Source organism: Haliotis asinina, chromosome 9 (genome assembly GCF_037392515.1).
Source record: "Haliotis asinina isolate JCU_RB_2024 chromosome 9, JCU_Hal_asi_v2, whole genome shotgun sequence".
In the NCBI taxonomy this organism is placed as follows: Eukaryota; Metazoa; Mollusca; class Gastropoda; order Lepetellida; family Haliotidae; genus Haliotis; species Haliotis asinina.
This window is the reverse complement of record NC_090288.1, coordinates 18,141,174-18,164,966: the sequence shown is the minus strand read 5'-3', so window position 1 is coordinate 18,164,966 and position 23,793 is coordinate 18,141,174. Positions and strand designations below refer to the sequence as shown.

The window sequence follows — 23,793 nt, the reverse complement described above, 5'->3', positions numbered from 1 at the left end:
GTGTATCACTGTAACAGCGATGCATGTTAAATATGATAATAACCTACATTCACCAAACATGGTGCTGAATTTATCACATGCCACAGTTTCAGAAAGTATATTATCCAATAAAAATCCCTTGTACTCTCTTTCAGTTCCTGGTGTAGTGCCAACTAATCTTCAGGCAAAACAAATTGAGGACACCAGGGCCACCTTGTCTTGGAACTTTGACATGAGTGTTGTTGGGGTCGAGGCTACTTCAATAAATGGAGAGTTCAGAGGATTCAAAGTTAGTAGACAAATAAAAGTTGTGAACATGACAACTTGAATTATGTTTGAAAAGGTGGCAGTTTCTCACATACTGAAGACCCAGACAAAGTTTGTTTCACAGTACTTTTCTGGTGTACCCTGACGTTATATTTCTGGATTATTGCTAAAAGCATCATAAAAACTATACTCACTCACTGTACTATATTTAAAATTTCTTATTTCCCTTACCATAGGTCTATAGCATATTACCTCAAGCTTCGCTTAGTAGGAGATCTGACATAATTGAATTGCAATTCAATCTTGAATGGCTACCTCGCAATCGACGACTGTCATGATGCGGAAGTATCTGGATCTCCCCATTGCGCATGCGCACAGACTCCACGAGAACTTTTTCTTTTTACTTCAAGCGTCGTCTGATTGAGACATGTTTGGGTTGCAAGAAATTTTTTCAGAGCTAATAAAGTTTCATCTTCCTACGCCTTTACTCTGATTCCTTTCCTGGTTTTGTGTGTGGTATGTATATTTTTCAATCTTTGTGTCAATTTTAACATATATTTACGTTATTGTACTCTTGTCGGCTACCATGACGAGGCACTTTAGCGTGTCTCCCAATTTGTTGTTGCCTCCATAATTTGTAACCGGATCGGTTTCTTTTGTTAATGCACTGCATCTACTGATAACTTTTGTCCGTGGTATCTACGATTTATATTACTTAGCACGGTATTTAGTGTAAATTTGGCTGTTCTCTTTCAAATGGCAGCTATTTCACTTGTCTTTTGCAAGTATGCTGTTGCACAGGGAGTGGAACAGTCCATTGCGTGGTAAGGGGTGTTTTTCTTCTACCCTTATTATCACATTGTTATTTCGATTCTTTACAGTTGTTGTGCATGACACGCCACTTTTGTGAAGTTTGTAAAGGATCGAAGTCCGGCAAAGATCCACACCTGTACTGTCTGGACTGTGTTGCTGTATTCTACTCCCTCCTGTAGCGTGCAGTGTGCTCAAGTCGGTCTATTCCGGAATTCAAGATATACTTGGCGGTAGTGAGGAAGATGAAGACACAGAAATTAAGGAAAATGTCTTGGTTTCCTGCATCCTTGTCGGGTTCAAGATTATCTCTATCATGTACACCGGAGCAGTCCACTTTGCTGATATCTGGAGTGGTGTTGGACACTGCTGTTTTAGGGGAAACATCACTGAATCAGAATCATTCTGCGCTCACGATGCCGACGCCAATTCTGACGCCAATGTCAATACCAATGCCGATGCCTAAGCCTATTCCGACGCCGACGTTGGCGGATACCACACAGCCAGGAGGTTGGGTGGATTTGGCGAAACTTGACGCTCTTACACACCCGGAGGTGCAACGGATTCTAAGGGCGCTACTTATGCCTACCCCATCAGTGACGCCAGGCGCCTCCCTAGAACAGGCTGCTCCTTTGACTAGGGCTCCTCCACTTATCCCCGATATTACAGGGACGACACAGAGGGAGGAGCACATCCGCTTGCCGATCTCGATCGATGGGTTTCTTGGATGCATGCTCATGGCAGGAGGAGTTTAAACAGCTTCTTATTAGAACTCCTTTCTCATCTCAAGACCTTTTCGGGAAGGGATGGGTATAAAGAACATGCAGAATTAACGAACACAGAGGTATCTTTGTCAGCATTTGAAGCCCTCTTGTCTGCATTTTGAGATAAAATGGGAACTCGTGGCAGAGGCAAGAGACATTACATTCCCAGGAGAGCTTATGTCAGATTGGCCTTTGCTAGAGGTCGCAGCCACGGCTTCGCAACAACAGAGCATCATAAACCGGCAGACACAACCAGGGACGGCCCTGCCACCCCCGGTAGAGGGACGGGGAAGTGTCCGTATTCAAGGTGTTAAGGGTGTCATCTGTCACGACTGGGACCTCCCGCCCCCAGCTTTGCCAGTGTACCCTACACCAGTAGGCAGGAGACTGGGCATCTTATGGAGGAACTGGTCCATCCTCAAGGATCCCTATGTTACCAGAATTCTTAAAAAAAGGCTACAAAATACCGGTCATACAGCCTCCACCATTGACGTCTCAGCCGGCGACACGGGCGTATCTGGAAGCGCAACGCCAGTTGTTGAGGGACAACATCGAAGTGTTGTTAGGGAAATGTGCCATCGAGGAAGTACTGGACCCACACCTCTCGCCAGGGTTCTGCTCTCTGGTCTTCCTCATTCCCAAGAAGGTCTCCGATAAGTTATGCATGATACACAACATGGCAGCATTCAACGTGGCTGTTTACCAGAATCACGATGCCTATGGGTCATTTTCTTCATCTCAGGCAGATAGAGTTCAACCCATATATAGACGACTTTCTGCTCAATTAGTTTGAACCTCAGTTGCTACACAGACAGCTAGACTTTGCCATTTGTCTCCTAGAACAGTTAGGATGGCTGATCAACTAGGAAAAGTCACACTTACAGCCCATGCAGGAGTTGGTGTTTATCGGGGGCTTCTTCCAGACACAGTACGATCGTGTTCGGATCCCCCTCGACAAATGGGGAAATATTTCCCGGTTCGTAAGGAGGACACTGTCAGAACTGTTGCGCCGCACAAAGTGGCAGTCTCTGTTGGGCCTTCTGACGTCGACGCAGGACTTGACATGCAGGGGGTGTCTGATGCTACGTCCATTACAAAGGCACCTCCTCTCGTACATACATGCAGACGATGTTACAACGAGCCTGTTGCTTCTGGTACATCTGCACCTAATTATCAGCACTGAATTCAGTGTTAGCTGTCAGAGGAGATAGGAGGATTTCAAAGATCTCCGAACTAGTCGCTATGTTAAAAGCTGGAGGACCAGATCCAGATACTTCCGTATCATGACAGTCGTCGATTGTGAGGTAGCCATTCAAGATTGAATTGCAATTCAGTTCTGTCAGATCTCCAACTAAGCGAAGCTTGAGGTCAATATCAATATAAAGTATTTAAATATCTAAGATATTTAGATTTTAACAATATTGATTACAGCAGTTTGCTGTGTTAAGTTTTGTGAATCAATATCTGAAAGGCTGGTCTAACTAATCTGTTTATTGTGATGATAGGTGCAAGTCTGGCGCCGTAATCTCCGAGAGACCACGATGAGGGAATGGGACATAGGCCCGGAGGAAGTCGAAGCAGGTCGTGTTGGTAATGAAATCTCTGCCACAGTGGACAACCTTCTCCCATACACATATCTGGAGGCACGGGTTGCGGTTATGAACAACTACTATGTTGGCCGGCCGACTGACATCATACAGTTCCGCACAAAAGAAGGAGGTATGGAATAAATATTCCTTTGTTATATTTGTGAGTGTAAAGCAAATGGTAGATACCCCGACGCCTGTAAATGATAGTGTGAAACGGTTTGGATTTTGGTTATGAATCATGCATATTTACTTCATTCCTAAAACCTTTGAGTTTGAAATCTATTTCAGTTCCTGGTCCAGTTGAGTTTTTCAAGTTTCGCAACATTGGTGACAATCATTTCAACCTTGAATGGGGCTCTCCAATGGATGAAAATGGAGAAATCATTGGATATGACATTGGCTACCAGATAGGTACTGGTCTGTTCTTAATGTATGTAGAGGCTGTTCAAATACAGAACAGTAGTGCATAATGACATTAGGGAAAACCTCTTTCCAAGTATTGCAAGATGTTGTTTATGATATGTGCAAACATGGACAGTGGATTGATTGTCACTAAGCTTCAAGTGAGCTATTGGTGAATGTCATTACAGCTGTCACCCAAAGAGAAGCTTATGTTTTCATAGAATTTCCACCTACCCGGAAAATAATTTCAGTACTAATTTTGCAGATGTAGTACTTGTAAACCAGTATATTATTTCTAATATTAATTGTAAATGACATGTGATAGCTTGGAGGGCTTAACGGAAGAGTGTTGTTCTTGAACAGTGTCTGGCCTTGACCTTGGCAAGATGCAAGACAGAGAGCCACAGATCAACAATCGCTTTCAAACATCTGAGATCCTGAGCGGCCTCCTTCCTAGCACAAAGTATAGAGTGTACATCTGGGCACGGACCTCAGTAGGTCGTGGGGACGGGTACTTCATTGAGCTGACAACATCAAAAGCTGGAAGTGAGTTCATGACACATGATATTGAATCCTTGACTGATTTTAAAATTACAGGTTTGTCCCCATTTGTCATGCATGCTCATGTGAATGTTTAGGCATTGTTATATTGGTGATAATTAATAGGTAAGTGATCACATTAGCTGATTAGTTTCTAGGTTATGGCTGCAACATCACTCTTAGGTGGCTGATTTGTGGCCAAGTTGTTGCTGTTATGTTGCTGATTAGTGGTCAGATTGTTTCTGCAACATTGCTGATTAATGACCAAGTCGTTCTTGGCATGTTGCTGATTAGTGACCATGTTGTTGCTTCAACATCGCTGATTAGTGACCAAGCTATTGCTGATTAGTGGCCAAATTCTTTCTGCAACATCACTGATTAGTGGCCAAGTTGTTGCTATGTTGATGATCAATCTCCCTGTTTATGTTATAGGTCCAGAGGCCCCACGTTACACTATTTCCAATATTGGGGAAACCAACATCAACGTGACGTGGTGGGTGAACCCCTATGCTAGGTCCGGGACTGTCATCTTCGTGGAGTACCGAAAGGAAGGTAATCACTAGTGGCTAACAGGGCATCCCAGATTTCTTCTTCAAACTCAAAATATTTGTGGCATGGGTTTGACATACACTTTGGGAAGCTTCGTGTTCTGAGCATTAACAGTTATATTTCCTGACTGGGTAGTAGGTGAGGACAGACAGGCTATCAGGATGATCATGGATGTTGATGAAGTGGAAATATTCATCAACCATGTGGTGTTGACAATGTTTTAGTGGGTTAAATATGCTGAAGATAGTTTCAAATACATTGTTTTTCTATTTATCTGTGATCCTGACAAATATATTTTCACTGCTCAAGTCAACAACAATGGCAGGCCTACCTTCACAATGCAGCACCTCAAACTTTAAAAATGGGTCATGATACTCCTTTACGCAATTGAAGATGGTTAGGGATAGGTTATGTTAGGTTGGGTTAAGTTAACCTAACCCTAACATCCTGGGAAGTTGTATTGCTGCAGTGCTGAATATGTGACAATATTTTGTTTGTAATGGGTGTTCTCAGCTTTCTTCACAATACACAAGCTCCCATGTTTGGGTTGCAGGTGCCCCTGAGTGGCAGCGCTCCACAGATGAAGTCGTCAACACATTTAAGAACATCACTGATCTCGAGTCAGGAACCACGTATGACATACGTGTTGTGGCAACCAATGGCAAGCAGCGGACAGAGTCCTATATTGAAAAGGTCACCACCCTTGGAGTCGGTGAGTAATGGTTGTAACAACCATGACACTAACAAAGCCAGCCATTCCAAATTTGTTACTACCCTTTTATCTAATTACAAAAAATCGTTTGACATAAAACACCCTTTAGTTGGTACCTTGAAACAGGCTAGTGGGGTAGGCTTGTGGTTAAGGCTCGTCATGCTGAAGACCCGAGTTTGGTTCCCCATATAGGTACAGTGTGTGAAGCCAATTTCTGGTGTACCCTGCCATGATATTGCTGAAATATTGCTTAAAGCAGCATGACATCAAAGTTACTCACTCACTCACCCTTGAACTATTTTGATATCAAGTGAATAATTTGGCATCTTATCATTAGTATGTGTGCCACATTATCGTGACTAAATAAAGTTATGCATTAATACTAAATACATTTAAACAACATAAAATGTGTTGGCAAGGGACTATTCAAAATTATTACTATGCATAACATTACATTGGACAAGGGATTGCCAGTAACCAGAGTTAAGCATGAATAACCCCAGTAAAACATTATTCACTCATTGTAACTTAATAGTGCAGGGTTTGAGGAATCGTAAACTTTAAACATGATATTAGCCATGAGGACAACAATCGTCAACTGTTAATATATATCCTTGCAGCTGCAGCATCGGCTCTTGTTGGCAACATCGGCTGGTTTATTGGAATGTTGGTAGCTCTCTTGGTCCTCATTGCTCTCGTCATCTGCGCCTACTGTCTGATCAAACGAGGCTTTGAGATGGGAGGAAAGGAGTCCCCAGACAGAGGGGGTCGTTATCCAGAAGCTACTTACACAGGTATAAGTAAGTCTGTCTCTCCTGTACTATCCCTTCAGTTTTGCATGGTGCAAGTCAACTCTGTTTTTTGTAGAAGTCTCGGTTTAACCTTATAAATACTTCATTGATGATTTGTTTGTCACCTCACTACCTTGATGTTGTATGGGAGCACAGGTCCATGTCCTGTAGGCCAAAGTTCAAAATCAGTTTTGCAGTCAGTTCATCTAGTATTTACCACTAGGTACCATCAACCTAGTAATGCAGAAATCTTGATCAGCATAGTAAATGAATTCGTGTATTGGAGCTCTCACTGTTCAGGGTCTGGGCACCATTCCACAAGGTGATCATAGCGCAAGGATGATTGTACCATACTTTAAAGGTCACATGCAACACAAAACTTTGCAGATTCTCATACATTTTGGTGTGGACTTACAGAAACAAATTATCAAAAATGCAGATTTAACTTATGAAGTTGAAAAATACGATGATGGGAAAAGCCAGCAAAATCTCAGTTCAAACGAATAACTAATTTTCCCCCTATGCTGGCGTGAAAAGTGGCTGATATTGCTGCGCTGCTCCCATAGCGCATCCGCAGTGATTAGTTTCCTGTGGCTTGAACCGGGAAGGTGAGTCATACAAACACAGCAAGTGATGCATGCAAGGATTATCATTATGGTCAAAGTTGGAGAACAAGTGATGTTTCTTATGATTAAAAGCATCTTGGGTCTGCAGTAATAAATATGCACTAGCACCGTACATACAGATTTGCAAACCAAGTTTTCAAGAAAGTGTAGCATTAGAAATATTAATTTCATTGCTAAAATTGCTCAGCTTGAAAACTGAATTGTTTTAATATGCGTGTATGGAAATAGAAAAATATGTTAATTGTGACAAGCTGTCTCTGTCACTGACAAAACTCAATGTCTGTTTCATTCACACCTGTCTGTCTGTCTGTCTGGTATGCCTGTCTGCCTGCTAATGACAATATGCAATACACAACTTCAGTCATTGACCACATGCAATTTGAACTTAACACCTATCGAGCTATACATCTCTCCATACAATTTTTATGGATAACAACTTCTGTTGTACATGATGCGATGTTTTAGTATGGATTCTTACACCGTTATCACTCCTGCTTGACAATGGTATATGAATCCATAATGAAACATTGCATCAAATACATTAAAAGAAGTTGTTATCCATAAAATATCTTACTTTCATATAACCATACTTCTGAAATGTCAATCAAACAAATCATCCCTATATGCACACAATGAACCTTCTGCGTCTCGGCAAATTAGCCAGCTAATGAAAAGTCATCCTTACACTTAAGTGCACACCCACCCGGGTTCGTTCTCCTGAGGGCTTTGTTTTGAGGAAAGTAAACCCAAGTACAAAATGTATATTATATGTCATGAATAAGTGATAATTGTGTTTTAATTATGTTTGTTTTTTTTTGGGTTTTTTTGTTGCATGTGACCTTGAACATGGACTTAAAACAGTCATAGCGCTAGATTGCTTTGTGAAAAGGGGCCCCTGATATGTATCTGCCCTTATAGTGGTTAGGCTGTGCAGATCCCTACAACTGTCTTAGGCAGGAGATATAGGGATCCTGCAATGACTGCAGTATAGGCCCTGTATTTTAGTGACTGTTTAGGAAGCTTCTCAACCTAACCTGCAGGCTCTGTTTGTACTGAACCTGTTAAACCCAGTCCTCTGTGTGTTCACTGCCGAGTGGTACCACCCTGTTCAAACGTCTGTGGAAAGGTTCAAGGTTACATTGTCAAATAATTGAAAAATTGAAACTGAAAAAATTTTTCCATCCCTTTGTGAGTAAGCTTGATGATAGTGAATGCTGAATCTTCATGAAAATAGACCTTGTTTGAGAAAGGTTTTCTGCCTGGCTTTGCTAGTATGTGCAAAACATTTCTGAAAACAAACTGCAAAACTGATATTGAACTGATTGTTTTCACTAGTGCATGCAATACAACTGACATAAAACAGAATCATCTCATGTTGAACTCTAGTCTAGTGTAATATACGGATTGAAAAAATGCAGGAATGTATATTTCATCATGCCATAAATGTGGGAACATCCCAATACTGACCGTGAAAATACAGCTGCAGTTAGTGCCGCCAGATGCAGCAGTGAAACTTGCATGCTTGTCAAAGTCATGTTTCATTGATGCATTGCATGGAAACATGGAGACACTATTGATGCTCATGATATTGTTCACTAGATTGTCTGGTTCTGACTGGTTTTTACTTAAAGACCTGCTGCCATATACCTACGCTTTCTTATGCAGACGGGTGTGCACAGTAAAGCAATATTGTGGGAAAATGGCAAGATAATACCTGAGTTAAGCCCAGAAAAGGAGGAACAGGCTGCAACAGGCTGAAGTTAGTCAGTGTTATGATTGTGGACCCTCAATAGGCCCACTTGATATTGCAATGAAACTTCAGATGTTGCTCAGTGTTCTGTCATGACTGTGGACCCTCGATAGGCCCACTTGATATTGCAATGACACTTCATATGTTGGTCAGTGTTCTGTCATGACTGTGGACCCTCGATGTAGGCCCCCTTGATATTGCAATGCAACTTCAGATGTCAGTCAGTGTACTGTCACGACTGTGGATCCTCGATAGGCCCACTTGATATTGCAATGAAACTTCAGATGTCAGTCAGTGTACTGTCATGACTGGATCCTCGATAGGCCCACTTGATATTGCAATGACAGTTGACATGTCAGTCGGTGTCCTGTCATGACTTTGGATCCTTAGTAGACCCATTGGATAGTGCAGTGGGACTTCAGATGTTTGTCTTGACTGTGGATCCTCTGTATGTTAATGGGACATGATGCAACAGAACCAAAAAACGACATCTAGTCACAATCATGAAAGTAGACTTATGCAGCTTCATTGGATCACAATAAACCCCTTTCAGAAATAAACGCTGACTTACGAGCAAGCACAGACATGAGACATTAGCACAATAAAACAACTGTGCTGTAGTAATCGTCAAGATGACAGATGTTGCAAGATGTTTTCATTGGAGGGCGTGCAGCAGATGGGCATCCATGCATCCAGGATATTTGTCTGTGGTGTCAAACCATTTGTAGTAATAAGTCAGGGCCTTCTTCTGGTACATTCAGATGGTCACATTCATGTTTCATGACTGGTCCATGAACATCAGTTGCAATGCAGCACTTAACAACATGACATGTATGTTGCTTGATCTGTTGTGGTGTGAGAACGATCACGTTTGATACTAGGACTGACCTCATTTGCCTTCACCAGTTATGACAATGTTGACCCATGACTTTCAACAAGGAAGTCTTCCATCATCACATGTCTTCCGGCTTCTGTTATGGGCTGCTCATTTGAAACTGCAACCTTTGTCTGTCAAATCTATTGTCTTGACCCTCACTGAGCATGGCAGGGTCATGGGTAAAGCAGATATTATAGCCTCAATTGCTTAGTTGTTGCCCATGAGTGGCTCTGCATTCCAAGACCTGTCATCATTAACCTCATTGGGAGCATGCCAAGCAGTTGTCTAGAGTCATGGGGTCACATATTTTAGAAACATTCAGACATCTCATTATCATCATGGTCAGTGTTCTAATCATTTATGGCACATTTCAGTCATTCCCGTATTTTTTTCATCCGTATGTTCTTCAAAACAGGTAGTATTCTGTTTGATGTTCAGTTTCAATGGATGAAGCATATGCCTTGGAATCATTGCTCATCAGTTTGCTTAGTGTAACCCACAGGTGTCTCAATGATCTTATCTACTAACAGTGTAACAACTGTAAGGAACTTCCATCCAGCTTTTCACTCATTATCACACTTCTTCCAGGAACAGTTCATAGATATGATCTAGACATGATAATGTTATACAGATAAGCAGAATCAGAAAACTAGAAACCAATCCATTTCAGGGGTGTCTGGAAAAGATACTTCTGATTCAGAACATGAGCCATGTGAGTAGGACTCCTCAATTGTGACGCTTGCTTAGGTCACAGAAAAATATTCAGACTAGGGCCATCTTTCAAAATATCTGTTTCGGGCAACGCGAAGCACTTCTTTGAATTTTGGTAGGTAGGGATTTTTGGTTAAGACTTTATATGATTAAATGATTGTGGATGGACAGACATGCTGATTTTTAGGGTAAAAGCACAAATAAGCCAGAGCTATTTTTTCAATCGGGCACGTTGCCCGAAACAGAGGCATTTTGATGTGGCCAGGTTCACACTCAGTGTTAAAGAGAAGCTCCAAAACAGATAACATGATTGTGAAGTCCTTTCATACCTTGGTGGATGGGAGCATTTTTATATTTACTCTTGTTGGTCACCTCATCTGCATGATCACATTTGTTGAGTTTTGTGTGTCCTACCATGTCACCACTTGCTTGGCTTCTTCATTGTCATCGCTGTTTTCCTCCTCACTGCTTCATATGTGTTGTAAACCATACATACTGACAACTGATGACCCCCCTTAACATTATGGTGTTACTGGGCAGGTGTTGGCACCATCTTTGATGCCAGACTCACCTCATGATCACCATTCAGTTACAAATCATCCTCCTACTAATGGCACTAATACCTTGTTAGTTCCAACAAGCCATTGTGTTCACTGATGCCACTGTCACAATGGCTGGTTTAATTATTGCAATTAATTGAAGCCTTTAGTAACAGTATGTCTTTATGAAATTACAACTTACTAGAAGTGAGTGACTACAGACAAGATATTGCTATGTTTACCTCATAGTGAGATGCTGGTTTTTATCAGTGCAGAGTATATATACTGGAGTACAGGCCTTGGGAAAAACAGGACTTTTATGCCAGACTGTGGGAGATTTCATCATCTTATTTGATTTAATCACCCACGGAACCCTTTTCATAATCATAAACATTGGGTTTTGCTGAATGACACAAAATTTTGATTCAGTAATTTACTTTTGATTGCAAAATTAGGACGTAAATGAACACTTTGTGTTTAATAAAACACATTTTATGTTATGAACTTTACCATTGTGTATTGTTTGAAAAACCTTGTTGAATCATTCTTGTTACTATGTTCTGTTGTAAATAGGGCTATACTAAATCAAGAATCAAATTCTATTCCCAATTTTGAATAAAAAGTAGGGCAGAGGTGTTTAATAAAGTATGCATGTTGATCCTGTAAAAACAGTATCAGATTATGAGAGTTACCGTATACTTTAACTTCTACTTGTAACCCATTTTATTAATTTTATTTGAAATTTTGCTCAGTACTGTTTTAGTGTTTACATTGATATTGTGGAAGTTGTGTGTGAACTGATCATTTGGACTCAGTGTTAATTAAGGGACAACCATGTTTTGCCGTTATTGGCACTCTGAATCAAAATTGACTTAACAGAGAATGGACCCACTTAACATAAAAGTCATATTTTCACTCATTAAAGATGATATTTCTTCTTCCTACTTTGATTACTTTATGTCAAGTTATTCTTTTTGTGATGAACTAAGCATACCCACAGGAGGCCTCAAACAGTGACTGGTCAATCTGTTCCCAGTGTAGGATAATCCCTCCTGTATGTCTGGATGGAACACTTTCGACTGTTACATATATATTGTAGATATAGATCGCAACTGTTGAAACCAGAGTAAGACATCTTTAGAATAATGGTTTCAGATACAATTCCTTCCAAATACTCCATCAGAATACCTTCCCCGTGTGTATTTGGGTACTTCTTTGACTGAGACAGTAGAAAAATAGCAGGGCATCTCACTGAGTCAATGGTATGCCCAGATGCATCAGTGATCATTGCTGATGATGATGACCCATTGCTGATGATGATGACCCATTGCTGATGATGATGACCCATTGCTGATGCCTGTCCCTTGTTATCTGGTCTCTGGCCAGTACTTCATATCTAGTTGGGCTGTGAGTGAGTCTGGTTTTGTGTCGCTTTTAGCAATATCCCAGCAATATCATGGCAGGGGACACCAAATATGGGCTTCACACATTGTCCCCATGTGAGGAATCGAACCCGTGTCTCCCACATCATGAGCAAACACTTTAACCACTATAATACCCCATCACCTCGCGTATCTAGTAGGACTGTGAGAAGCACATGGATGTAGTATACTAAAACCATTATTCTTGTCATTTACTCATGAAAGGTCATTCGGGTCTCTGCACTGTTGTTTTGTTGATCCATTTAACTGAAAGGCCCTTCCATAACTCTGGTTATGTAAGGGATGGTTCTGTTGTTTCATGGTTTTAATCATTAACAGAGCAGATAAGATGTGTATTTGTCATGACAGTTAAGGGAATACTTGGTGGAGAGTTTAACATGTGTATCAGAATTGTCAGAAATATTGCATGCGACTGCCCAGAGGCATGAATCACAATAACTGAACTAACAGTCATTTGCCCAATCTCAGTATTTATTTGTATAGCCTCATATCATGGTTAGTGCAGTGATGTGGGCATTCCTACAATGACCACCTCCTTCATTAAACAGTCCTCCCTGTCTAAATGTATCAGTCCTGCCCTTGTATGCTATGGCTATTATCTACAAAATGTGAAATGTACTCTGACAGTAGATCAATGAAAACAAAGACAGCTTATTTGTGTGTAAGTTATTGTTATGGTTATGCTTCAACTGATGATGGAAAGTGACTCTCATGTAAGAATATGAATCCTGATGCTTCTCTGTCCAGATACTTCCCGCATCCCTGAACGGTCAAGTGACTTTGGTCCGGAGCCACGCGGCTACAGCAATGATTACTATGACGACCGAGATAGAGACAGGTAAGAAAATGTTGTTATGGTAACTTAACAAGGCAGATATATGGAATATGTAAGGATTGCGATCAATGGGTCAGTACAGGCCAAATGCTAGAGTCTCAGTAGTGTCAAACCAAGATCAGTCCACAGGCACTCTTGAAGTTATCACAGGGAGTCCCAGTCCCTGTACCACTGGTACAATCTAAAGCCATTGTATTTTCTGTTGTTCCTGCTACTATGACTGTGGTGTTGAGAATGCGACCTTACATTGAAATTCCTGTTGTTCCAGCTACTATGACTATGACCGCGATGCTGACAGCATGAGGAAGAGTCAGACATCGCTGAATGAGAAACGCCCACCAAGTTACTACAGTGACAAGGACCGCTACAGCGACAAGGACCGCTACTCAGGCCAATACTATGATGACGATGATGACTATGACCGTGATGCATATGAAGACTATGACAGGAAGCCGTCGCACCGAGATGACGAAAAGTATGACCGTGATGACGACCTTCGCTACTCACCATCTGGTAAATCCCCTAGTGGGGGAAGGACATCCTCTTCATTTGTGTAAAAACCAGGATTTTTTGACTAGCAATAATGCTTACTGAGATGTTTTGCTTATTTTCAATAACATTTGAAGAATGTCTTTTTTCCAAAAGTTTTGTTCTATTAATGTTATTTCTTGACATTAGGTGAATTATAACATGTTTTGTCAAAGGTTCAGCTAAAAGGAATTCTACTATGTAAGTTTTATAGAGCAGTGGTGCTCACAGTGTTCTTCAGGCAGATAGCACTGAAGGTCCATCATGTTTTGAAGACCTGTTTTCATCCATCTGTCTGTCCCATCCCGAATGCAGATCGGTGGGGCGTTGTCCTTGAGGAAATACTTGCCATTCTTCAACACTTACAAATTTCAGTTGCATCTGATATGTACATAAGAATCATCACTAATTTCTTAGCAGACAAACTCCTTGTTTAATAGAAGAGGGTGTGATCAACTTCAGAATCAAATTCTTTTAATCATATGGATGAGTAACTGGGAGTCCCTGAAATTAAACACTGTATATTTTATGGTGCTTCAATCACATCTTACTACAATGTATGCATCCAGGGTCATCACAAAAAATCCAAATGGTGTTGTTTATTTGTTTTTTAACTTGAATTTTCTATAGTATTAGTTATGCTAGTACAAGCCACAATATTCATTATTTAGTAACTAGATAACATTTCTTGAGAATGTCTGTGTTTGAGCTTGATGTACATACAAACAGTAGATAAATCATAGGTACATATCAATGGAAGTTTAAATTGTCATTATGTACATAGTGCCCAATATTTCATCAGTGACCATCATTCTAGTGTTGATCATTGTAAAATTTATATACAGTATTTTTTTTATGATATATTTTAAATATTTTATATTTAAGTGTATGATTTTCTCTCATAATTCCAGCTTTCAGTAGTGTGTGAGCATGGCATATATATCATTTGTGCAAAATCCAAATGGTATTAAGGAATTGTCGAATATATCCTGAAAAGAACAAATCTTAATTTGTAGCAATGTAAGAATTTTAGTGAATCCTTTTATTGATTTGTTGTGTCATATAATTCTATATTCTTACATACTAATGAGTAAGGCTTCAACAGTGTGATAAGTATTTGTGGAAATCTGTGAAGTTTAGGGCAAATTGTTTCATACCACTATTATTAGATTCATTGGGAGGGGTGGGACATCTTTTTACTTGTACATAGTGGACATTGTACAATTATTTTGACATATTTCATACCAAACATTCCAGAATAAAGTTTTGTAATTAATCCTTTGTTTGTATTTGTTGTATTGTTTGGGTCTGAGGGAGAAATGTAAGGGTGAATTGTCCCCATACCGATGCCATGGCAGTACTGTTGTGATCAGAGTGAGACGTGAGAGGATGAATTGACACTGATGCCAGATGAAACATGGCAGTACTGTTGAGATCAGAGGGAGACATGAGAGGATGAATTGTCCCCACACTGATATACAACATGAGTGTGTTTAGTTCTATGCCGCACTCAACAATATTCCAGTGATATGTCGGCAGTCTGTAAATACTCGAGTCTGGAACGTACAATCCAGTGACCAGCAGCATGAACATCGATCTGCGCAATTGGAAACCATCGAGCCTGACCACCTGATCCCGTCAGTCGCCTCTTATGACAAGCATAGTCACCTTTTATGGCAAGTATGTGTTGCTGAACGCATATTCTACCCTGGACCTTCATGGGTCAGATAAAACATGACAATACTGAGGAGTGAAAGGGTTGTACCGAGTGCAAGTCATATACTTAACAGCAAAAGAAACACAAGTTCTAACTATTCAAGGTCCATTCGAGCTGTATTCCAACTTCAGTCGAAATATTCCAATACATTTGAAGCATATTCCATCCGAAGTCCAGCCCTAATCGAGATACATTCTGATTCATTTGAGGCACATTCGAAACGTTCTGACAGGATTTAGAAATGGCTTGTCTTTTATATTCTTCCTCGAATATGTTCAAAATGCTTAGAATGCAGTTCGAATACACCTCATATGCCGTTCGATATTTTTTCCACTTTGAATGTACGTCACACATTTTGATCATGTTCAAAATATTCGGGCATGTTACAAGAATTACTGCATTCTGAATAGTTGGAATGAATTCGGAATGCTTTAAGAAGTTTTAGAATTCAGTTCGACTTTCCAGAAATCTCAATACATTTGATGCCGACATCATTCCGGATCATTCTCCCTCATGTGAAGGCGGTCTAACCTGTTTATGGAACGTGTATGGTAAAGTGACGTAATGATTCCAGCGGTCTAACCTGTTTATGGAACGTGCATGGTAAAGTGACGTAATGATTCCAGCGGTCTAACCTGTTTATGGAACGTGCATGGTAAAGTGACGTAATGATTCCAGCGGTCTAATCTGTTCATGGAACGTGCATGGTAAAGTGACGTAATGATTCCAGCGGTCTAACCTGTTCATTGAACGTGCATGGTAAAGTGACGTAATGATTCCAGCGGTCTAACCTGTTCATGGAACGTGCATGGTAAAGTGACGTAATGATGCCTGATGAGGTGATGTCATACAATTTGACGGCAATAGGAAACGTGAAACACAAACACACCAACAGTGCATCAAAACCATACTTTTAGCACGTACATCGACGGTTAGGGGTGAAAACCATGCATGTCAGTCTGAGGTACACGTTATAAAGGTTTTTGTCAACCTCTGCTCAAAGTCATCGCAAACCACGAGTGACAAATCATCCGCAAGATCGGTTCATCCGGGTTACTCATCTAAGGAACTGAACTCAAGCAGCAACAGTAACAGCAGCCTGTGGTCATGGGTCAAGGGGAGTAGTGTCCAGCGGTACGGTTAGGTGTGGTCTCCGGACTTCCGGCCATATGTGGGACCAATCTCACACGTCAACAACACAACTGCGTAAACAGTCCTCACACAGCAAAGGTGTGGATGGGTTACCTGGCTCAGAACAACATTTACGTGTATGAATCGAACCTCTTGCCCCAGGCACTCTTTCAGACTCTTGTGACCTGTGATCAGTTTGAACTTACTACAATTAAATGGCAGCATCAACTTTCAGCTATTATATTGACAGTGTTGGGCAGGGTGGCTGAAGGTAAGGCACAAACACTGATATATTCACTCCATTTCTTTCATGGTGAGGCTGAAAGAGCACTTGTGACACTGTGGTCTGCCTCCCAAGAGAACACACGAGAATATTAATCACATGTGTAATGATTTTTCAAGTGTAGATTCTCAGCTGGGTAAACATTGATCTGATTTAGTGGTGGTTCAGGGGAGTTAGACAGCAAATCGGTACACCAACGACGTCATTGCAAGTCACACGCTTCCGATAACGGACCGACAGAGGGAGTTTTTTCCAAAATGACAACACTTCAGAAACAGCTGTCGTTACGGTTCGCTACCTTACCAATTCTAAAGTCATTGTCTTGCAATGGCCTAAACTCGATAGAATATCTATGAGATGAACTCGATCGACGTGTACATCAATGTTATAGGCGCCGAAGACTCATCCAAAACTGGCCATCGCACTGCAGGAAGCATTGGGAAGTATTCCACAAGAGCGACAGTCTGTGGCCAGCAGTGATTGCAGCCAATGGTAACGAAGTCATACAAATGTAGCCGACTTTGACGCCTTCTTGTGGACTCAAGTAAACAGAAACAATTTAAACCTTGAAATTACGAGAAATAATTTGTCTTAAACTAACCCCAAAATTATCCTAAAATGGTTTATGTTCTTCTCCTTCTTTTTCTTTTTTGAGAGTAGTCTTCTGATAGTACCGCAGAGGTGTCACGCGTGAGGCAGCTGATGCAGGCCTCGTGATGCTGCTGTTGCCAGCCATGATGTAGTCCCACACTCCCACACTCACTCACTATCTCCTCAATCACTCACTAGCGCCCCAGCTGAACCATGGTGTTGCATATCAACGACTCTTCGACAAAGTATTTTCTGACGGAAGTGCCCTATTTCCCTACCGTAACTCACAGGAACGTAGGAAGTCCCTGAATTCCAACCCCAGAAGCACATTATAGTGTTTGTTCCATCACGCCTGGTAATGACATGGCAACGAGAGGAGGCCCCTCCACCATCTCCAACCCAAACAATGTCGTGTTTAGCCGCGAAGGTGAGGTAGGGCGAACGTCATTACCGCGCAGTTTCATATGACAATTTCTGGCATTTGATCTCTTCTGTTGCCGAGGAATAACTGCTGCACCGTGTACCACCGTGGCTGGGTTTACCGCAACTGTCTGTCTTCAAATAAACATAGGTGTAGCTCTATGTCTTGTCGGCATTTAGCTCAGACACTCGAATTTGATGTTTTTCTCTCTGAGTTGAGGGCTCCATTTTCGCAATATTGAATGTGTATTACCCGCATACATTTACTTTTCTAGTGTGCGACTGTGAAGGGCATTTATCTGTGGAGAATATGGAAATGGCTGAACACTGAATTAATAAGTAAGCAATATTGTTAATTGTTTGTTTATTATTGCACAAATGGTAGTTTGCAATACCGGACGGGCAAAGTAGATTTTGTTACGTTGAGCAGCAGCAAACACCATTGGGACATGGACCATCTGACCTATTAAGTCGTCTGTTGTACTGAACAGGTGTGGGTTAAAGGCCGCACAGTCGTCTCTAACGAAAGAAATATCATAAAAGCGGCGTAAAACCCAATTCACTCAGTACCTTTTCTTTCCTTCGCCGGGAAACTAAATAATCGGCTGATTTAAGCGTCTTGAGCATTATGACTGCCATTAGAGTTTCTACATACACAAGGTATCTCATGTTAAGCTGTTTACTCGCTTACATGGATCGATTTGGGTAATCAGCGATGCAATAGCGAGGCAAATTCTATGATGCGTTACATGCAAACTATTGCTCTTGTTACGTTTTTACATCTAAAAGTACGACTTTGGTTCCCTTTCAGAGATCTACAATCACCCTCTCCCTACTTATCATACTTGGGCAAGCTGCTTCTGTATACGTGTGTTTCTCATATAAAAAATCCTGGTAAAATTGGCTTTTGATATTTCTCAGCGTTTGTATTTCCAATTACACATGGTTAGCTTGAGAAACGAGACCTTGATTCGAGTCAACTTTACGATTCTGATTCTCTTTCAAAACTGTAAGCATAATAGACAGACATGATGTGCTCCAAAATAACCCGAGCCACGAGGGGACACAATAAAAATGAATTTAAAGGCTTTGCCATCCGCGTACTCCTGTAAGCCTTGTTTCCCAGTCGAGCGCTTCACCATACCAGCATGTCCTGAGAGGGTGTCGGGTTTCCCCACAAGCAGGGCCCAACTGTCATTGAAAGCTTTAAGTGAGCACAGCTTGGCTTGGCGAGTAAGGCATTTAACAGCCCCTCTTTGGCAGCTGGGAATGAAATATACGCTGCACTCCTTTTACAAAACATTACTTTAAAAAAAGTTGAAGGAATATGGCGATGGGAAGCTTAGGCTCGTCCACCTAGACGTGTGAGTATAGACAGTTTTGTTTGTTTTCATCACACTATGATATTGATTAGGAAAATCCTTCCAAGTTATCAAACGTTTGTATGGCTTTGACGAGTGCCAAGCTAACCTTGGCTGTCCTGGAGTATACCGGCCCGGGGAGGGATGACTCACCCCTCATATAGACTCTCTCAAAATGGTCCTCCAGTGTTATGTAATGTTAATCAATATTTTCAAACATTTTTGCGAGCTATGAAACAAATTGAGCCAGTTTATTGCAGCTCCGTTCCATTCTTGATGTATTGTAGGAGATGGTCTGTATGCTGCTGTAGTTTCGCTGCAAGACTGACATCACATTTACTCTGTGTGGGACTAGATGCCAGTAGGCACTATTCCATATCCTCTCTTTGGATCAATCAAACGTTATTTGATGTATTGACACTGTACAGTCAGAAGAGAGAGAATGTTATGAACGAATTCATTCAGAAACGGCCAGAAAATTGACAAGGCTTGACTCAGCCATTTAGAACTTGAATGAAACAGGTCTTTATTGTTCAAAAGAATAGGTAAACCAAGAGCACTAATGTATATGGAAAGAAGTTTCTTTCTAGGTCCAGCTAACACAATCTACATATGCATTAATGTTTACATAGGTGGACAAAGCGTTTACATAGGTGGACAAAACATGGCATGTGCTACTAAAGAGATTAGATGGCGTCAGACTTGGCCATTACGGGATTCATAATGAGAGCTGTAGTTAGATCTCAAGACAAATCCAAATGACTCGTAAGAGCCAAATGCTTTCATGTTAAATGTTATCAAGTATTAGCTCTCTTACGGAAAATCAATTTTATACCATTGGGCTTCTCCGTCCTCAATAGCCCGACGCATGCACGCTGAAGCGAAGTGATTTCTGAAGATGCATATTTGTGAAGCCGACTTGTTTGCCTACTGTGGTACTTCATGTGTATGATGAAGTCTCCTGTCTCCCGAGTAGGGACAGGAGTCTGGTAACAGTGTGCTCTGTGATCATGTGTATAGAAGGGAACGAGATCTATGTAGAGGAGCTTCTCCTCCATATTTATATCCAGGCATGTAATTGTATCTATCATGGTTTAAATCACGTTCATAGCTCACTGGCCTGCTCCTCATTTACTTAACGTATTCATTATTGTCAGTCCGTGTCAGTTTGGCCTTAGCCTTTTACAAAAATGTTGCTTACTACCCATGTTGTCCATGTACTTCTGATATGGTCAGTCTTTATCTGATGAGGTCTTTGCTTTTATCTGTTGAGTCCTACATACTTCCTGTGTATTCAGATTTTGTACATGACATGCACAAGTGTCACTCACATTGTATATGCTCCCCCACAAAAAAATCACCAACCCCCCCCCCACCCCCTCGAGTCATGAAATATCGATAAATACATATTAACACGAAATATATTAGTTATTGATTGTTGTGGGAGGGGAGTTTTCCCATGTAAACAATTTAGACACATGCTATAACGTGTGAACACATGTAACGCTTACAATACTCACTAATCTTCCCCTGGCTCAGGACTGCATCCAGATAACACATGTTCCACAGAAAACAAAGGTTACAGGCAACGAGGACTGCGCTTCAGAAACAGAGCAGCATATAGGTGTATGCAGGCACTGAACGATTTACATAACTGCTTGTATGGTTACTGCTCGATGAAACTCTGATGTCCACTTTACACATTGATAAATGCATGTGCTACACCTTGCTGTCCGAGACTGGTTTCATCTATCTACCATGACGAGGGTCATATCAGAGACGAGTGAGAACACGTAACAGTTTGAACTTTATACTTTTACTTTTATAAAAGGTAATGGAAACTGCACTTTTCCATTCTAATTGTTATAATCTATATATAAAAAAAGTCTTAAGACTCGAACTGGTAGTTACATTCGAGCCAGTCAAATACAACTTTGTCCGACCTATCCAAACCTTACCCCAGAATCAGGCTCCAGCATGTATATCTTATTGATACCCCCAAGGTAGACTAAGACCTTGTCTCTGGAATGAACATATTTTACTGACAAAAAGGCTCATGGGAATAAAATAAAGTATATAATAAAAAGGAGCCCTGAGACTTTATTCATTATCAGACTTGCGTGGGATTTCATGACAGACCATATAAATTAACTGGAATTTTAGAAGAGTGATTACTGATTTCGAATATAGATTTAATTCTATGACTGTTCAGCCTCGATTAGCCAGCGTATGACATATCTCCATTCACACTAGAATGGATATACAGTAAAGTGGATAATCAAGAATTGTGCAAGCCATCAGGTTGGCTGGGTGATCTGTTGTCTAACACCGCACTCACTCACTCACTCACTCTCTCTCTCTCTCACACACACACGCACACACACACACACATGTATGTATGTATGTATGTATGTATGTATGTATGTATGTAAATATAAATATAGGTGATGTCAGTCAAGTATGTCAGTCCTTTCCTCCATTCCCAATATCAAATATGGGCAGTAGGGTAGCAGTTAAGGCGTTCGCTCTTCACGCCGTGGACCCGCGTTCGATTCGCTTCGTGGACACAATGTGCTAAGTCCATATCTGGTGATATTGCTTCAATATTGCCCAACTAAACTCACTTACTCACTCATTATCTAACAGAAAGCCTGAAATACAGCAAGTCTAGATTTTAAGTTCAGGTTCTGAATTTCATGTCTCACTGGGTCTCATTCTCAGCATAAATCCAGTTGTGGTGTGCTGGTACGTCTATTTTATATCCCCGTCCAGTTACGCATGAGCATATGGTCAGGGACCTCTGTTGGTTGGAGTCGACATTAAAAATAGATGATCATGTGTGTGATGACGTAATGTCAGGAACGAGGTTGTATTTGGAGAATCCGAGAGTCAGTTTCAGCAAGATCAATGATGCCATTACTGCTTCCTCTTACCTCTCTGTAAACAAGACGTGTGTAAGTTTCTTCAAGCCAAACTAACAGAATTGTTTGCAATCGTCTCATTTCCATAAATAAAACACCATGTCATCAGCGGCATATCTCATTTCTGCAATCAGAGATCTTTCATCCACGGAAATGGCAGATATGTGATACGGCCTAAGTCAGTCATTCCCATGAGAACCCAAATACTCCATGAAACAGCCTTTTAGAGGGGTTTGAATTTTAAGATACAGTATAAAGTCTACTCTCTGAAATGAACATATTCTACGAAAAAATCGTGAATTATGTCTTTATGAAACAAAATAAATACTATCCTTACAGTAATCTTGACTTGCCAAACATAGTCGTGCATGGTCTGTATTGGTACAACACTAACGGAGCATTTCACATAGAAATAGGGCATTTCGATGAATTAGATATGTTAAGTTAACCGACTGGATAAAGAGTGTCGGAAACAAAATACATGCTCTGGGGTCTCATGGAAGAAATTCGTTACACTAATCACTCAAGTTTCCTTTTCTGACATAAACACAGAGGCTTGTGAAACTCGAGGCCAGTGAATGAAGCCTGATCTGCTATTTTGTATCGTAAATGGACGATGTGGGTGGAATACAGTCCTTAATTATGATAGATTGAAAAATATCGTGATGTATCAAAATTAATATACTGTCGTCGCTCGAAAGGCTGCATTAGCCGATAAAAATCAATTTGTTTTCTGTGGAATGATTGTCTGGTAAGTCAAAATGAGATGATGATTCTGAAAGCTCGGAAGTAATATAAGAAACGAGTGTTCCTCCACAGAGAGGTCAGATTTATCCTTCATGACGGATTCCATTTTTTAGGCTTCTTGACAGCGAATGCATTAACTGAAAAATATATCTGCCTCTTTTCGCTTTGTGAACAGCAACAAGAATGGTGTGTATAGCTCCATACAGGGTCTGTTTGTACAAAATTTGTATTGCTGTAGGCAAAGGTCATACAGCCAAGCACAGAACTTGTACAGTTGGATATCTGACCCGGTAGGGATCAATACATGTTCTGTAAAAGTTGACTGATCCTGAGAGGAGCTGAACAAGTCTGACTTGACACTGTTTACAATCGTTGTGTGAAATACACTGAGACTAAGTTTACTTAGACAGAGGGTCATGCGGCAAGTGTTTCCACCGGAAAGATGGCACCACTAAGATGTGAAACACTCTTTGAACAGCGTGAATGCACAGAGATAGTATCGTAACTGGTGTATGGACGAATGAACTGGACGGCATCACACAAGCCTCACCCCTGCTGACTGTGCCACCACTGGCATGTAACTTGATCACCTCTCGCGTAAGCGGCAACAAACAGCCCAGTAGCGCTACTGCACCCCACCAGATGCCTTGCTTCGCATGAACGATAAAACTAATCCCACTTAATGTTCCTTCGACATTTGCTGTAAATGCAGCGGGCATTGCAGATAGTCTGTTGTTCCCAAACCCTCTCCCACAACGTGTAGTCACTGTCAGTTTCTAGATATGATATTTATATATAGTCACTTTATAATAGGAGCGATTGGGGTAGCCAAATGGTTAAAGCATTCGCTCGTCACTCTGAGGACCAGGGTTCGATTCGCCACATGGACCCACGTGAGTGTAGCCCATTTC

General features: G+C 41.0%; 2 protein-coding genes across 5 annotated transcripts in view; both read left to right on the top strand.

The window, feature by feature from the left end:
* Positions 1-14,987, top strand: part of LOC137295527 (neuroglian-like) — a 39,860-nt gene extending 24,873 nt beyond the window's left edge. The window contains exons 14-23 of one of the 4 annotated variants that reach the window (XM_067826906.1): positions 135-268; positions 3,326-3,539; positions 3,698-3,820; positions 4,175-4,357; positions 4,784-4,903; positions 5,454-5,612; positions 6,233-6,406; positions 10,327-10,368; positions 13,096-13,186; positions 13,452-14,987. In XM_067826906.1, coding sequence (XP_067683007.1) covers positions 135-268; positions 3,326-3,539; positions 3,698-3,820; positions 4,175-4,357; positions 4,784-4,903; positions 5,454-5,612; positions 6,233-6,406; positions 10,327-10,368; positions 13,096-13,186; positions 13,452-13,740 — 1,529 coding nt within the window. In that variant the 3' untranslated portion in view covers positions 13,741-14,987. Of the gene's footprint in view, positions 1-134; positions 269-3,325; positions 3,540-3,697; positions 3,821-4,174; positions 4,358-4,783; positions 4,904-5,453; positions 5,613-6,232; positions 6,413-10,326; positions 10,369-13,095; positions 13,187-13,451 lie in introns of all 4 variants that reach the window. The other 3 variants (XM_067826905.1, XM_067826908.1, XM_067826907.1) reach the window with 3 other exon arrangements.
* A 4,169-nt stretch (positions 14,988-19,156) lies between these two features.
* LOC137295526 (neuroglian-like) overlaps positions 19,157-23,793 on the top strand; it is a 48,167-nt gene continuing 43,530 nt past the window's right edge. Inside the window, exon 1 of the mRNA XM_067826902.1 lies at positions 19,157-19,217. The gene's annotated coding sequence lies outside the window, so the exon portion shown is untranslated. The remainder of the gene's footprint in view (positions 19,218-23,793) is intronic.